The 18402-nt window shown below is 44.3% G+C and overlaps 2 protein-coding genes across 9 annotated transcripts in view; both read right to left on the bottom strand.

The window, feature by feature from the left end:
* Positions 1 to 8226, bottom strand: part of LOC129822316 (A-kinase anchor protein 1, mitochondrial-like) — a 28609-nt gene extending 20383 nt beyond the window's left edge. Inside the window, exon 1 of the mRNA XM_055880500.1 lies at positions 7882 to 8226. The gene's annotated coding sequence lies outside the window, so the exon portion shown is untranslated. The remainder of the gene's footprint in view (positions 1 to 7881) is intronic.
* A 3862-nt stretch (positions 8227 to 12088) lies between these two features.
* Positions 12089 to 18402, bottom strand: part of LOC129822308 (neurofibromin-like) — a 96151-nt gene continuing 89837 nt past the window's right edge. For 3 of the 8 annotated variants that reach the window (XM_055880484.1, XM_055880489.1, XM_055880488.1), the window contains 4 exons: positions 16560 to 16606; positions 15380 to 15599; positions 14147 to 14200; positions 12089 to 13696 (listed from right to left, as the gene is read on the bottom strand). In XM_055880484.1, coding sequence (XP_055736459.1) covers positions 13554 to 13696; positions 14147 to 14200; positions 15380 to 15599; positions 16560 to 16606 — 464 coding nt within the window. In that variant the 3' untranslated portion in view covers positions 12089 to 13553. The other 5 variants (XM_055880487.1, XM_055880493.1, XM_055880485.1 and 2 more) reach the window with 4 other exon arrangements.

The raw sequence follows: 18402 nt of genomic DNA, 5'->3' as shown, positions 1-18402 counted from the left end.
GCACCAATACACACAGCAGGCACATACACAGGAGCCAGGTCTGGGTCAACATGAACCTGGACTTTAAACTCTATGGCCTGGAACGTGCAGAACACTGTGAAGCTGGAACTGACAAAGCCAGTGTCAGTCTGCACTGTACAGGTAGGGTACATGAAAGGTCACATTCACAGAGTGGCTGTGTGTGAGGAGACGCTAATCAATGCGGTTTTAACCATAGTTCAGTTCCTTCATAACCCACAACTGAGGAGGACTTGACTTTCCAATGAGCAGAAACTTGTCCCATTGATATTAGCCATTTGCTTAGGCAATGGTTTAAAAATGAGGACCTTCCAGGGCCATTTGTATGAGTCCATTACATATTTAACCTGTTCAAAGGACAACAGCACACAGCAGAGGGCAGCAGAAGCAACACACTAATGACTTCCTAGAAACTTCCACACCTGGCAATACGGAAGGCGTGAGAACCTCAACGAGCCTCTTGTTTTACAGAGCTTATGCACCTATAAGAGGCTCCGAGATGAATGACATGGGATTAGGAGAGGTGAATTGTGGGCCGCCCTAACACCCACCCAAGTAAAGGTATTGATGTGCAGGGAAAAACAGGTAGGCTTCAAATGCCTCCAGAGAAACCAAGATTGGGTCATTTTCAGTAGGGCAGAGATCAAAAACAAGGGTTTCTTATTAGACAAGTTCACCAATGAAGCGTTTACACAGTCAGTCCATTTCTGATCATTTCCCCACTAATAGGTATTTTGACCAATCTCACATAGGATATTGTTCAGATCTGATCGGTCAAAAGACCAATTAGCAGGACACATTTTTTGGGCTGCCTGTGTCAACGCAGCCTTAGCACCTCCACATTCCAAAACCTGTTCTCCCGATTCGCCATGAGCCAGTAGTTTATCAAAACAGAGCATCGGTGCATGATCCACAGTGAATGGCAAGGTGCATGGACCTGGTTAGTAAATTATACATCCCTTGCTGTCCATTTCAATAGTGTCCATAAGGAAATGAAATACATTATGTAGCCTTATCTTATATAATTACCATATATCCAAACTATTGTAGTATGCTTCTTTGGCTAACTAAATACCTTGTGTAGGCTGAAAAACACAGTGCCATCATCAGTCCTCTCACCTTTGTAACAAATGTATGCATTCTAAAAACATTATTCAACATCTAAACTAGCAGACTGGAGACAAAGCCAGCCACAAAAACAATTTGCTTCATCATATTTTGACATGAGGGGCTTTCCAGAATTCCAATGGTGGATTCCTGTAGGCGGGATAGAGTAGGGCAGTGATGTGGGGGGAGCAGGAGTCACTGGGACTTCATGGTTGAAGGACAGGGATTAGATGGGGGTCAATCAGCATTAGTCACACAGCGCAAGACTGGCAGGACCACCCCCTCCCTGTCCCAGAGCAGCCCCACCACCACTATGACACCACCTTGCCCAGTTGTGGCTTCTTAAGCATCCCTATGTAACCAGCTAACCATAACATCTGCCCCCAGGGTAGACAAAAACAAACATGTCACTGTCATATATCCAGGCTGTAACACAACCGGCTGTGATTGGGAGTCACATAAGGCCAAGTAGTCCGGGTTTGGCCGGTGAATGCAGTCATTGTCAATAAGAATTTGTTCTAAATTGACTTGCCTAGTTAAAAGGTTACATTTAAAAATGTAAAAACTAGGTGGCCTGCACAGCACAACAGTTCTCTCAATTAAACTGGGTAGAAAAGCAGAAGCAGAAAGCTTTAGGAGTTTCACATTGATATGTATAGGATTTTCTGATCAAATGTTGAATGGAAGACATTGGATTGAAGGTCTAATATCATAGAAATTAACGAACAGTGGCATTATATGATATTAAGATGCATTTTAAGAATATTGTGCTGGAGAGTGTTATTTAACTGAATAGATTGCAAGTTGCAAGACTCTTCATCACAACACCAACGGAGTTTATAACTTGAGCAACCATCAGATTGATAAGGCAGAGCAGAGGAATCCTATCCCTGGCAGTTGTGCATTTGAGGCTAGCCCCACACCAGTTTCCCTGTTCCAGCCTTGTCAAAACAATGTCTGGATTTATAATGACATTCAATGATTTTCCTCATCCTGAATAGCCAATGTAGTCAGCACCATTTAACTTAAAATTGACTGATTAATAACCATGACAACATTATTCGTCTAATACTAACCACCAACATGGTGGAAGATATCTAATGTGAATGAAACAGTAAACTGATCAAGGCTACGTCAGTTTTGCACAAGGCCAAATAGGGGCATCTTGCGGAGTAAGGCTTTAGTAAAATACACACGCCACACTATAAAATCATACGACGTTGGATTAGGCAACGTGCTGGAACTAGTATCACTTTATATGCTGGACCTCAAGGCTGGTTCATCATAGATTCCTCTAGTTATGCAGACTAGTTTAACAAGCGAGACCCTACTGAATGTCCATGACACCTTGCTAGCTAAAGACGCACCCGACTCCTTTTTAACTAATGTATCACCTGATTTACCTAACCAAAAGCACATCTCAACAGGTAGTCCAGGTATCCTCATGACATGGCACTAGACAGGTGGGCCTTTCCTCTTTAGTGGTCTATTGATCCTCTATAGTTCGTACAAGCTGGATGCTGATGACAGAGTGCACCCATCAGACCAACTCCTTCAAGTTTGCGGTTGTGTCTAAAAAAAACACTATTCTGCTCAAAACATATTTTGGTGTAACATTACGCATGTACATTGACTGACTTCCGGCGCCGACCGAGATGGCCGCCTCGCTTCGCGTTCCTTGGAAAATATGCAGTATTTTGTTTTTTTATGTGTTATTTCTTACATTGGTACCCCAGGTGATCTTAGGTTTCATTACATACAGTCGGGAGGAACTACTGAATATACGATTAACGTCAACAAACCATCGTTCCTACCAGGAATATGACTTTCCCGAAACGGATCCAGTGGTTTGCCTTCCACCCAATACAATGGATCTGATCCCAGCCGGCGACCCTACGCGACGCCGTAAAAGGGGCAAACGTAGCGGTCTCCTGGTCAGGCTTCGGAGACGGGCACATCGCGCTCCACTCCCTAGCATACTACTCGCCAATGTCCAGTCTCTTGACAATAAGGTTGATGAAATCCGAGCACGGGTAACATTCCAGAGAGACATCAGGGATTGCAACGTGCTCTGCTTCACGGAAACATGGCTAACTCAAGAGACGCTAACGGAGTCGGTGCAGCCAGCTGGTTTCTTCACGCATTGCGCCGACAGAAACAAACATCTTTCTGGTAAGAAGAGGGGCGGGGGGGTATGCCTCATGATTAACGAGACGTGGTGTGATCATCATAACAACACACAGGAACTCAAGTCATTCTGTTCACCTGATCTAGAACTCCTCACAATCAAATGTCGACCGCATTATCTACCAAGGGAATTCTCTTCGATCATAATCACAGCCGTATATATTCCCCCCCAAGCAGACACATCGATGGCCCTGAACGAACTCTATCTGACTCTCTGTAAACTGGAAACCACACACCCTGAGGCTGCATTCATCGTAGCTGGGGATTTTAACAAGGCTAATCTAAAAACAAAACTCCCTAAATTCTATCAGCATATCGATTGTGCTACCAGGGCTGGTAAAACCCTGGATCATTGTTATACTAACTTCCGCGACGCATATAAGGCCCTCCCCCGCCCTCCTTTCGGAAAAGCTGACCACGACTCCATTTTGTTGATTCCAGCCTACAAACAGAAACTAAAACAACAAGCCCCCGCGCTCAGGTCTGTTCAACGCTGGTCCGACCAATCTGATTCCACGCTTCAAGACTGCTTCGATCACGCGGATTGGAATATGTTCCGCATTGCGTCCAACAACAACATTGAAGAATATGCTGATTCGGTGAGCGAGTTCATTAGGAAGTGCATTGACGATGTCGTACCCACAGCAACGATTAAAACATTCCCAAACCAGAAACCGTGGATTGACGGCAGCATTCGCATGAAACTGAAAGCGCAAACCACTGCTTTTAACCAGGGCAAGGTGACCGGAAACATGACCGAATACACACAGTGTAGCTATTCTCTCCGCAAGGCTATCAAACAGGCAAAGTCCCAGTACAGAGACAAAATAGAATCGCAATTCAACAGCTCAGACACAAGAGGTATGTGGCAGGGTCTACAGTCTATCACGGATTACAAAAAGAAAACCAGCCCCGTCGCGGACCAGGATGTCTTGCTCCCAGACAGGCTAAATAACTTTTTTGCCCGCTTTGAGGACAATACAGTGCCACTGACACGCCCGCTACCAAAACCTGCGGGCTCTCCTTCACTGCAGCCGAGGTGAGTAAAACATTTAAACGTGTTAACCCTCGCAAGGCTGCAGGCCCAGACGGCATTCCCAGCCGCGTCCTCAGAGCATGTGCAGACCAGCTGGCTGGTGTGTTTACGGACATATTCAATCAATCCTTATCCCAGTCTGCTGTTCCCACATGCTTCAAGAGGGCCACCATTGTTCCTGTTCCCAAGAAAGCTAAGGTAACTGAGCTAAACGACTACCGCCCCGTAGCACTCACTTCCGTCATCATGAAGTGCTTTGAGAGACTAGTCAAGGACCATATCACCTCCACCCTACCGGACACCCTAGACCCACTCCAATTTGCTTACCGACCCAATAGGTCCACAGACGACGCAATCGCAACCACACTGCACACTGCCCTAACCCATCTGGACAAGAGGAATACCTATGTGAGAATGCTGTTCATCGACTACAGCTCAGCATTTAACACCATAGTACCCTCCAAACTCGTCATCAAGCTCGAGACCCTGGGTCTCGACCCCGCCCTGTGCAACTGGGTCCTGGACTTCCTGACGGGCCCCCCCCAGGTGGTGAGGGTAGGTAGCAACATCTCCACCCCGCTGATCCTCAACACTGGGGCCCCACAAGGGTGCGTTCTGAGCCCTCTCCTGTACTCCCTGTTCACCCACGACTGCGTTGCCATGCACGCCTCCAATTCAATCATCAAGTTTGCGGACGACACTACAGTGGTAGGCTTGATTACCAACAAAGACGAGACGGCCTACAGGGAGGAGGTGAGGGCCCTCGGAGTGTGGTGTCAGGAAAATAACCTCACACTCAACGTCAACAAAACAAAGGAGATGATTGTGGACTTCAGGAAACAGCAGAGGGAGCACCCCCCTATCCACATCGACGGGTCAGTAGTGGAGAAGGTGGAAAGTTAAGTTCCTCGGTGTACACATCACGGACAAACTGAATTGGTCCACCCACACAGACAGCGTTGTGAAGAAGGCGCAGCAGCGCCTCTTCAACCTCAGGAGGCTGAAGAAATTCGGCTTGTCACCAAAAGCACTCACAAACTTCTACAGATGCACAATCGAGAGCATCCTGTCGGGCTGTAACACCGCCTGGTACGGCAACTGCTCCGCCCACAACCGTAAGGCTCTCCAGAGGGTAGTGAGGTCTGCAGAACGCATCACCGGGGGCAAACTACCTGCCCTCCAGGACACCTACACCACCCGATGTCACAGGAAGGCCATAAAGATCATCAAGGACAACAACCACCCAAGCCACTGCCTGTTCACCCCGCTATCATCCAGAAGGCGAGGTCAGTACAGGTGCATCAAAGCAGGGACCGAGAGACTGAAAAACAGCTTCTATCTCAAGGCCATCAGACTGTTAAACAGCCACCACTAACATTTAGCGGCCGCTGCCAACATACTGACTCAACTCCAGCCACTTTAAAAATGGGAATTGATGGAAATTATGTAAAAATGTACCACTAGCCACTTTAAACAATGCCACCTAATATAATGTTTACATACCCTACATTACCCATCTCATATGTATATGTATATACTGTACTCTATATCATCTACTGCATCTTGCCATCTTTATGTAATACATGTACCACTAGCCACTTTAAACTATGCCACTTTATGTTTACATACCCTACAGTACTCATCTCATATGTATATACCGTACTCTATACCATCTACTGCATCTTGCCTATGCCGTTCTGTACCATCACTCATTCATATATCTTTATGTACATATTCTTTATCCCTTTACACTTGCATGTATAAGGTAGTAGTTGTGGAATTGTTAGGTTAGATTACTTGTTATTACTGCATTGTCGGAACTAGAAGCACAAGCATTTCGCTACACTCGCATTAACATCTGCTAACCATGTGTATGTGACTAATAAAATTTGATTTGATTTGATTTACTGTATCTATACTGGATATTGTTTTTCAAAAGGAAAAGTTCAAAAGTCGCTAGAGTGCATTAAAACAATCCTGTGTGTCATGAGTTGTTCTGACATTCACCTTTGACAAGGTTAGAATAAACAACGCCCACTACACAAAGTTAGTCCAGTCGCCTAATAAAAGGATTTGGTCACTATCTTTCTCTGCGCACACTCGCCATGTGTGCGCGTTTCACTCCACCGCCTGCATAGGCATGCCTACTTACTGGAGACTCGAAATAATCAAGCTGCGCTGCTGTACGACCTTGGAGGTAGATAAGGGAAGGGTCACTCGGTATTTGCTTTACATGTTACAAACCATACAATGCGCTGAGCACGAGCAGTTATTACACAGCGATGCTGCATTGGGAATACGAGGCAACCTTGTAAAAGACCTACGATTATAATGCTTCTCCCCCAGTCGAGAGCTTTCTAGTCCTCAACTGTAAGCAATCCCACGAGGAGAATTAATCCCATAGCAGTTTACACAAATGTGATGGAGAATATTTACATTACAGTTCCATTGTACACTGAGTGTGTCCTATAAAACCGGGCCTCAATGAACGTTTCAGGGAATATTTGATGGTTGATTGAGCAGGCTATATTTGCGTCGACGTTATTGGGCTTCAGAAATAGCCTGTGCACCGCTACTTGACAACCTATAGCAAATACTTGTCATTCCAGAGCAGAGACTGACAAATGGCAAAGTTTCGAGGCTCCCAGTGCTTGTGCAATAGCTGCATAAGGGCAGAGTGTTTGGGCTAGGTAACTTGCTAGCTATGACCTACACCGAGTGTGATAAAAGCATGGTAGGCCGCAACGCATGATGATTTGCAATGTATGTTTGCCGGGTAGCCCAACACTATTGTAACAATAAACACCATTTAAAACGAGTTAAATCATAATGACTTTAAATGATTTAACCAAACACGATATATTCGAGATCTTGGCGAAACAGTACATTTATGTGCCTAATTAAGCATTAGGCTACGGTTAGCCATTTTCGTTGAGTCTGAACTCTGACACTTCATTCACAATGTTACTGCGAGGCACGCGGCAAACTGTTCCGCTACCGTAACATTTAAATTGTGTCCTGGCAGTCGAGTAGATCGTGACCAAACGTCGCATATATTGTGCATTATGATATTGTAGTAGTCATGTAGGTTAGCCTGGCAATGCTAGGCTAACTCTGCAGCGTGGGCCTCGAAACGTTCGTTAGCTTGCTAGCTGGACATCGTGGATAACCACCTTGTTTGTTAGCAATTAACATGATCCGTCCAAGCAAACTCATGGACACAAAATTGTGATTTATATGTTGAGTGCATTGTCATTTTAGGACGCCGAATAAACTACATAGTTCGATAACTACGTGCAACATGTATTCAATGACAAGGGCTTCAGTGGCTGCACATTTCTAGAATGATACATTTGTAACTAATTTAGCGAAACGACGACTGTTCCATTTATTGTAGTGTAAAATTGTAGCCAACTGGCATAACAACTCTAGATTGTTACATTGATGTAGCTAGCCAGGCTACATATCAAACTGACATCTTATGTGGGTCTCCGGCTGTCAATTTTACATTAGCAGCCCTGGACAATACTTACAGTATACAAGCGTCCTCCGCGCCGCCACGGTGAATTAAAGTATCGTGTTATAAACGTAAGTATTCCGGGCCCGACTCAATCCCAACGTGTGCCCCCCTACACTGTCTCTCTTTCTCTATCCCCCCACGTGTTGACTATCCAACCACTAGACTCTAAAAACAGACCTAACAGCTGATCAAACCTCGCGATAATGATGCAGAAGGGCGATGACAAGAGACGGTAGTCTCGCGGGGTCATGCAGATGCAGTGAAGTTTTATTGTAACTAAGGACACAATTATCTCTGAGTAGTTCTTTAACTAAATATCCTTTCACATGAAACTGACTTCCTCGCTGTACATGGCCTCTGTCTCATTGGACATGGGGAGAAGTCCAGAGGCTGCTGAGGGGTGGACGGCTCATAAATGTCTGGAACGGAGTAAAGGAATGGAATCAAACACATGGAAACCATGTAGTTGATACCATTCCACTGATTCCGCTACAGCCATTACCAAGAGCCCGTCCTCCCCAAACAAGGAGCCACCAACCTGTGGGAGAATCTCAATGACATCCTTCTTGCGTCCTCTCCTCGCCTCCTCAAAAACCATTGGATGAGAAAGCTAGAAGTCCCTCCCCTCTGAACTTTTACTTCAATGAGGAGGGGACGAGAGGAGTACGCAATTGTGATTGTCCCATAGGTATAGGTTGTCCTCGGCATAGTATATTTAGTTCATGAGCACTTCTACTACCCATAACTTCAGATTGTGTAAAAAAAATAAAATCATGGCTTTTAATAAGTAGTGCTAAACTTTTATTACTAACACTGGAATAATTAGGTGTATTTTTCACACAATATACAGCAACTTACTGCTTTACAAAAAAAGCTAAATTATACAATATCACACATTTACAGTGTAGGAAATATACGTTTTTTTGTTTTTTTTAATTGTACAGAAAATATTAACAGAGTTGAACATTCTGCTTAAAAAAACATCCACCAACACTCTAGAGACAAAGATGTTGCACATCAATAAAACATGCCACATTTGAGGATATTTAACTCCACAAAACCCTTCACTGTGAATCAGAATAGCGCATGTCAACCACTCATTAGAGTCTATGGTTACTCACAATATATGTCCTTGTCATCCCGATGGACACCAAGTGGCCATCCTAGATCCTGAAGGCAGCTATTAAAAACTGACATGTTCTTCTGACAGTTACTCTGTTGTTGAATTCACCCAAACTATTTGTCCTGACAGTTGTCTAATCTTAGTGGTCACAGGGATTCAAAAACAATGCATACATACACCTTGATTTTTAATTGAGTAAATTGCATGTTGCTGACAGGTGTATAAAATTGAGCGCATAGCCATACAATCTCCATAGACAAACATTGGCAGTAGAATGGCCTTACTGAAGAGCTCAGTGACTTTCAACGTGGCACCGTCATAGGAGGCCACCTTTCCAACAAGTCAGTTCGTCAAATTGCTGTCCTGCCAGAGTTGCCCCGGTCAACTGTAAGTGCTGTTATTGTGAAGTGGAAAGGTCTAGGAGCAACAACAGCTCAGCCGCAAAGTGGTAGGCCACAAGCTCACAGAACGGGACCGTCGAGTGTTGAAGCGCATAGCGTGGTTGCAACACTCCCTACCGAATTCCAAACTGCCTTTGGAAGCAACGTCAGCACAATAACTTTTTGTTGGAAGCTTCATGAAATAGGTTTCCATGGCCGAGCAGTCACACATAAGCCTAAGATCACCATGCACAATGCCAAGCGTCGGCTGGAGTGGTCTAAAGCTTGCCGCATTGTACTCTGGAGCAGTGGAAACGTGTTCTTTGGAGGAATGAATCACGCTTCACCATCTGGCAGTCCGAAGGACAAATCTGGGTTTGGAGGATGCCAGCAGAACGCTACCTGCCTGAATGCATAGTGCCAACTGGAAAGTTTGATTGAGGAGGAATAATGGTCTGGGGCTGTTTTTCATGGTTTGGGCTAGGCCCCTTAGTTCCAGTGAAGGGAAATCTTAACGCTACAGCATACTAGACATTCTAGACAATTCTGTGCTTCCAACTTTGTGGCAACAGTTTGGGGAAGGCCCTTCTCTGTTCCAAAATGACAATGTCCCCGTGGTTTGTCAAAAATCGGTGTGGAACAACTTGACTGGCCTGCACAGAGCCCTGACCACAACGAACACCTTTGGGATGAATTTAAACAGACTGCGAGCCAGGCCTAATTGCCCAACATCAGTGCCCGACCTCACTAATGCTTGTGGTTGAATGGAAGCAAGTCCCCACAGCAATGTTCCAACATCTAGTGGAAAGCCTTCCCAGAAGAGCGGAGGCTTTTATAGCACCAACTCCATATTAATGCCCCATGACTTTGGAATGAGATGTTCAACGAGCAGGTGTCCACATACTTTTGGTCATGTAGTGTATATTTCAGTTTTCCCTTTACAAATATAGTCAGTAACACTTGAAGTCCTGTCTCTTCCTTTCCTCATTCACTCCTTTGTTCAATTCAAACAGTTTCCATGGGTGGTAAACCACACCTGCATCCTTCATAAATATATTCAGGGGAAATTTGAAATAAAAAACAACAGGAGTACAACTAAGGCTATTCCACAGAAATGTCTGGAAACAATTTGGCCAAATGTATGGGTCAATAACTTAAATTAGAATGGTACGCACTCACATATTTAACTGTGTCCAATCTTTTCTGAAGTGGCATACAGGGCTTCAGGTATGACTTTCTGGAGTGGTACACAGGGACTCAGGTATGACTTTCTGGAGTGGTACACACGGACTCAGGTATGACTTTCTGAAGTGGTACACAGGGACTCAGGTATGACTTTCTGGAGTGGTACACAGGGACTCAGGTATGACTTTCTGGAGTGGTACACAGGGACTCAGGTATGACTTTCTGGAGTGGTACACAGGGACTCAGGTATGACTTTCTGGAGTGGTACACAGGGACTCAGGTATGACTTTCTGGAGTGGTACACAGGGACTCAGGTATGACTTTCTGGAGTGGTACACAGGGACTCAGGTATGACTTTCTGGAGTGGTACACAGGGACTCAGGTATGACTTTCTGGAGTGGTACACAGGGACTCAGGTATGACTTTCTGGAGTGGTACACAGGGACTCAGGTATGACTTTCTGGAGTGGTACACAGGGACTCAGGTATGACTTTCTGGAGTGGTACACAGGGACTCAGGTATGACTTTCTGGAGTGGTACACAGAGACTCAGGTATGACTTTCTGAAGAGGTACACAGGGACTCAGGTATGACTTTTTGAAGAGGTACACAGGGACTCAGGTATGACTTTCTGGAGTGGTACACAGGGACTCAGGTATGACTTTCTGGAGTGGTACACAGAGACTCAGGTATGACTTTCTGAAGAGGTACACAGGGACTCAGGTATGACTTTCTGAAGAGGTACACAGGGACTCAGGTATGACTTTCTGAAGAGGTACACAGGGACTCAGGTATGACTTTCTGAAGAGGTACACAGGGACTCAGGTATTAGAGGTAAACCAACTGGGAAGAAAGCCAACTGGCACTTTCATCTAAAGCACCATGCATTGATATATATGGGAGATTTGCATGCACGCATCAAGTAAGGATTGGGCCCTTTCCTTTGAGAGGATGATCCTGTGGAAGCTGCAGTGCCATATGGGGACATTAATTTGTCACAATGACATTTAAACACAACATGTAGTGAAGTGGGAAACCAAATACAAAGAATCCTCCTTCCCATAGTGCAAGCTAGTCTTTTGTGCAGTGTTCCTGCATCTGCTGCAAGAGCGTCTGGGATTGATGTCCTGTCCCAAAGACTTAAGTAACCACCGTTCCAAACATCTACCCCTCCATGTCTGCAGATCCAAAGGGTCTGGAATGCAGATGGGTATATGCAGTGTAATGGTGGAACTTCCACCATATAGCATCTACCTTATGGATCTGCACAAATGGAAAGGTTAGGATGAAGGGGAAGTGAGTGAATGAGGCTGGTACTTTACAGGAGGAACAACAACCTTCAGACAACAAAGTAATGGCCGCCCTCATTTCCCTCACTACCTTTCATTTGGCGATAGGAGAAAATTCATAGGTAGACTTCATTCAACCAGAGAAAGAGACACCCATGTGCGTGAACAGGAAATCAGGAGAACATATTGGCATCTTATCAAACCAGAACTTCAAAACGATCAATTATGTAATCTGTATCACACATTTATTTTAAATTAAACCTTTATTTAACTTTTTTTTGTTAATGCTTTACTTTTTTATTTCACCTTTAACCTAAATTGAACCTTTAACTAAACAAATTAACTTATTTAACCTTTATTTAAGAATAATCTTAGACAGGTGGTAGATTTAAATATTGTGATCAATGTCATGACAATTTAAGTATTCACATAGTTGCTATTAGTGATGGGTTTTGGCAATTTTTGTGCACATTACTTAATTTTCCTAGTCACGGTCGGAACTGTAAACGAATCCAAATGCAATATAGAGAAAACATGATACAACTCAATAAAGGCCTTTCAATATTTACAAGGTTGCGTAGTCTTATCTAGTGTCTTGAAATTCATATTCTTGCATGGCAAACGTTTCAAAAGGAATAACTTCAATATTTAGTGAGGACTATCCATCTGTACAGGTTAAATACTTCCAGGCAGCAGGGTATTATTGGTGATTGTACATTTGACTATCATGACATACAGTTAACGAGCAGCTCTACAGAGAGTCAACATAATAGTCGATGATTAGTACCTGTTCTTTTCCCCAAGAAAGGCTTCTTTATTTCACACATAATTATTCACATTGGAAAACCCTGACGAAGGCACACCATGGATAAAACAACCCAATTATTAGTATTATTATTTGGACTAGTTATATAATGTATATCCTTTCTGTACATCTATATACATACATATGTACACAACTGGGAAGAATCAAAATGATAATGTGTGTCCAAATCCAGGTTTCAAGACTGTGGATAGAAGGTTTTGCTAACAGCATGATTATCCATCCGTTGGTTGGTAATTTGAGCTACCCTGCATAGATGGAAGTGGAGAATGGCTGCTGCAGCCTTGCTGTGTGAAGGCGGTAGTGGGGTTGTTTTGGAGTAGACCGTGGGGTTGGAGCGGAGGCAAGAGGCTGTCCTTCAGTATACAGGTCCAAAATCCTCCATTTCTTTTCCTCCCCTGGGCACGATGATGTCATAATGGTCCAACAAGGACGCCCACATTGATTCGCCCAGTCATCTTCCTATGTCACACAATGCAGCACTCACCAAACATCATGTTGTCCAGTTCTTACACTGAATACATTATATATGGACCTGGATTCATTGACAATTCAACAGCTTATTTCAGTCACCTTGACAGTTTCAGGCCTTTTAATGGCTAAAAATACATTTTTAAAACCGGGACCACATTTCTGTACGTGAATAACAACTTAAGCCATCTCTCGTGTTGCAACACTCCAGACGCAAGACAAACAAAGGAGAACACAGAGACGCATGCAACTACTTCCCCAATACAACACTGATCCTCAGGTTGACTTCACCATTCATCATAAAAACACCAAAACAAAAAGGGTAAAAAGAGGAGTGCAGCAAGATGTGTTGCATGTTGGGCCTTTGGATGGCTATTGTTCTCTCCATCTCTCACTCTCTTCCTATCTCTTTGTCTCATACCATCTTATTGACGCAAGGCCTCTTGAAGCTACCTGCGCTGCGCTGTTTCTGCACCTGACTGGCAGAGCCATGGCGGGTCCGTCCACTGGTGGATAGAGCCGCACTGGGGGAGAGCTGCACATTCTCTTTATCCACGCCTGGACAGAGGAAAGAAGAGAAGAGAGCGGGAAGAAGAGAAGGGAGGGGAGAGTCATTCGTAGTCAGTCACTCAGATTCAATACCACTGTTGAACAGCAGATGGCGCTGTGCCATAGCTTTGGTATAAAACTAAAGGCATAATCTCACCCTGAATGAACTCATCTCCAGCTTCAGACAGAGCACAATTTACCCTCTAAAAAGCCTTTTATTGTTGAATGGGGATTCTGCCCCAGCTCCTTACTCCTTTCTTACAACCACACCAGCACAAACAACACGATTACCAATGGATTACTCTTTGCTTGGCAGTGGGTGGCAGACTTTAAATTGCTATTCTGGCACTGGGTACAGTTAGTGGGTCTCTCCCTTTTCACATTGGATTAGTTATTTTTTTACTGAAGGGGATGAGTTTGCATGACCTCGGGGGTCACAAGGTCAAAGAGCAAGAGTACCTGGGAGGAGGAGATGTGGCGCAAAAACAGCTGACTTAGAGCAAGGCAGAGAGGCTTCACAGAGAGAAAGATAGAAACAAGAATTAATGTCCACAGCAACTAAGGACAAAGATGAGAAACACATTAAAACAAGGGTAACAGAACAAAAACAGGGAGAGAATGAGAGTCAAATACACTGAATGAAAAAATGAACAACAGACAGCAAGATGGACCTTCAGCATTGACATGAAGCAATGACGAGATTTCAAATCAGGTGGTTTTCGGATTAAATAGTTTTTAGATACAGACAGTTGAAAAGTAACCAGAAACAGAGTGTAATGCAATAACGGGTGGCATTTCTATTTGTATTTTATTTTCTAGGGGTGGTGTTTTAAATGGCATGAATAACTATATTAACGGCTACTAAGAATTAAATGTATATCTTTTTTTGTGGAAAGGCTAACAAAATATTGCATCTACTTCAGCAATATAGTACAAATACATAGCACTAATAACAAAAACACTGGTATTAGCTAGGTGATTCTAAAAGCTAGCAGCTAGCATAGTGAGAACAGCAGACAGAAATGGACACGTGATGGGAGCTACCACTGTTTGCAAACTACAGACTTGGCTGGGGATAGCGTTAGGAGCCCCAGGGAGGCTCTATGGTTGTGATTTGTACCAGACGTTTTGGGTGGCGTCGTCTCGTCCGACGGCTCGGGCTGGGACAGAGTTGGGGACCGTCTAGACTACACCAGCACACCACAGCAAGTAGAGCATGATGGGGAGGTTACACAGACCAGACCCAGAAAGAGAGTGGAAATGTCTGAAATGTTTGATGGTGCCTTTCCTCACCCTGCATATTTCAAACAAAATACATTTCGGCAAATCATTTTGTTGTTTTTGGCAATAGTTAAAATCTCGCAGAGCTTTTCTGACATATTGAAACGTGATATCTTTCACGCACAGCAGCAGCATCCTCAAATTGTGCGAAGAGCTCTAAGCATCAGTTTGGGATGTAGAGAAAGCTAGCGGGACACCTAGAAATAACCCACAGCAACAGCACCTACACACTTTGCTTGCTTCGAGATACTCTACAGAACACCTTACATTTGTAGGACTCAGCCTTCATCATAAGTATGATGTTAGTTGTGTATTTGTGTGTCTGCCGGTATGGATAAGTGGTGTGTTCCAGGGGTGCTGGTCTCCAGTTGACTATATTGTATTGTGTCCACGTGTGTATACTCTGCTAACCTGGGGAGTGCTGCGAGGTGGCCAGGGAGGTCATGGAGTTGGAGAGGTTGAGGTTCGCGGTGATGCTGAGCTGGCTCTGGGTGACGGGGGGGTAGGGCGAGGTGGGGGTACGGAGCTGCTCCTCGCTCCTCTCCTCCTCTGTACCAGGCAGGTAGCGGTCAATCAAGGCCTCCAGGAACTTCACAATCAGCTCAGCGTAGTCTGGGATCTGAGTTTGCTGCTGGTTTGACATGGGATGGAGAAAGGAGGAGGAGGGGGGTAGAGGTAGAGAAAAGGAGATGGATAATGTCAGGTAGGGGGGTAGAATAGAGAGAGTGAGTATGAGAGGAACACAGGCCAACAAGTATCAGTCTAACCATCTTAAGTCTCCTTGAGCTAAATCACAGGAGACATTGATCCTCAGCCTTTGGCCAGGCTTGAATACGTTGTTTCCTGACTGACTTTCCCGCAAACAAGCTGATGGCAAATGGCACCTTTTGTTTGTTGGAGGAAAGTGAAGCGAGGGATAATGGGTACATAGTAAAAGCAGAGCGAGTCTAAGAGCCCCTACAAGCTTCAAAGGGCCACGTACAGTATTCTGTAGTGATGGGGCGGATCAATACAGTTTCATATAGGGATATTTCTGCAGCAGACATATGGTGAGCAATATGTTTGGAACATCAAATTGCAATAAAATCACAGTATCGAATAGCAATACATATCATATTGGCACCTAAGTATCGTGAAGTTTCGGACAACTCCAAACCCTAGTATTCTGCCCTCTGAGGAGTAAAAATAGGCAGACTAGGTACAGTGACCGAACAGTTCTGCATTTGATATAATACACAGTCATTTAGCAGAGGTTTTGATCCAAACTGATTCACAATCAACATGTATTATGTGGGGCCCCATTCTGAAACCAGATCTGCAACTCTGGTGTTGCTAACACTACAGAACCATCAGAGCTAGAAGTATCCCCTTGTTCCTGCTTGGCCTATTTACTCAGAACCATCATAAAGGGAAACTGATGTGGCCAGAGGGGAGACTGGGGAAGGGGGGGTAGAGAGAGAGGAGGATGTCCAATAAATCTTGGGGCAATCGGCAGGCTCCCTGGTAACTGCTTACTGGGGCCGAATTCTTCCAGCACGGCCGCACTGCCTTGGGGAGAATGAAAGGGAAATATGAGGGCAATGAATCATACCTTTGAGAAGGGTCCGGCAAACCTCCAAAGTCCGTTGAAGCCGAAGCCTGTGTGTGGGAGAGAGAAAGTAATGGAGGGAGGAAGGTATCATTGGCAATGTTATACTGCTAAAGAAGAAAACACTACATAACAGTCAGGGGAGAGGGAGGGGGCAGAGAGAGAGGAGAGAGAGAAAGGGACGGGGCAGAGGGAGATGAAGGATGAGAGTTGAGCGGTAGAGAAGGAGATGGGGACAGAGAGAAAAACAGAGTGAGAGAGACAGAGAAAGGGAGGGAGGCAGGAGAGATGGAGGGTGAGAGTCGAGAGAGGTAGAGAAGGAGATAGGGACAGAGAGACAGAGATAGACAGAGTGAGAGAGACTCAGTGAGCATAGCCTTGTTATTGAGAAAGGCCGCCGTAGGCAGACCTGGCTCTCAAGAGAAGACAGGCTATGTGCACACTGCCCACAAAATGAGGTGGAAACTGAGCTTCCTAACCTCCTTCCAAGTGTATGACCACATATTTCCCTCAGATTACACAGACCCACAAAAAATTGAAAACAAACCCAATTTTGATAAACTCACATATATATTGCGTGAAATACAACAGTGTGCCATCACAGCAGCAATATTTGTGACATGTTGCCACAAGGGCAACCAGTGAAGAGCAAACGCCATTTTATATAAAACCCATATTTATGATTATTTATTTTCCCTTTTGCACTTTAACTTTTTGCACATAATATGACATTTGAAATGTCTTTATTCTTTTGGAACTTCTGTGAGTGTAATGTTTACTGTTCATTGGCAATGTTAACAAACAGTACCTACTCATTCAAGGGTTTTTCTTTATTTTTACTATTGTATACATTGTAGAATAATAGTGAAGACATCAAAACTATGAAATAACACATATGGAATCATGTAGTAAACAAAAAGGTGTTAAACAAATATATATATATATATTTTACATTTGAGATTCTTCAAAGTAGCCACCCTTTGCCTTGATGACAGCTTTGCACACTCTTGGCATTCTCTCAACCAGCTTCACCTTTATTGCTTTTTCACCAGTCTTGAAGGAGTTCCCACATATGCTGAGCACTTGTTGGCTGCCTTTCCTTCACTCTGCGGTCCAACTCATCCCAAACCATCTCAATTGGTTTGGGACGGCAGGTAGCCTAGTGGTTAGAGTATTGGGCCAGTAACTGAAAGGTTGCAAGATCGAATCCCCAAGCTGACAAGGTAAAAATCTGTCATTCTGCCCCTGAACAAGGCAGTTAACACACTGTTCCTAGGCTGTTATTGTAAATAAGATTTTGTTCTTAACTGACTTGCCTAGATAAATAGAGGTTAAACTTTTTTTTTTTTTTTTTTTATAAATAAAAATTGGGTTGAGGTCAGGTGATTGTGAAGGCCAGGTCATCTGGTGCAGCACTCCATCACTCTCCTTCTTGGTCAAATAGCCCTTACACATCCTGGAGGTGTGTTGGGTCATTGTCCTATTGAAAAACAAATGATAGTCCCATTAAGCGCAAACCAGATGGGATGGCATATCGCTGCAGAATGCTGTGTTAGCTCTGCTGGTTAAGTGTCCTTAGAATTCTAAACAAATAACTGACAGTGTCACCAGCAAAGCACCCCCACACCATCACACCTCCTCCTCCATGCTTCACGGTGGGAACCACAGATGCAGAGATCATACGTTGACCTACTCTGCGTCTCACAAAGACACAGCGATTGGAACCAAAAATCTAAAATTTGTACTCATCAGACCAAAGGACAGATCTAATGTCCATTGCTTGTGTTTCTTGGCCCAAGCAAGTCTGTTCTTCTTATCGGTGTCCTTTAGTAGTGGTTTCGTGGCA

The sequence above is a fragment of the Salvelinus fontinalis genome, chromosome 24 (assembly GCF_029448725.1).
Source record: "Salvelinus fontinalis isolate EN_2023a chromosome 24, ASM2944872v1, whole genome shotgun sequence".
NCBI lineage: Eukaryota > Metazoa > Chordata > Actinopteri > Salmoniformes > Salmonidae > Salvelinus > Salvelinus fontinalis.
The sequence above is the reverse complement of the archived record's forward strand: the minus strand, read 5'-3'. Positions and strand labels throughout refer to the sequence as shown.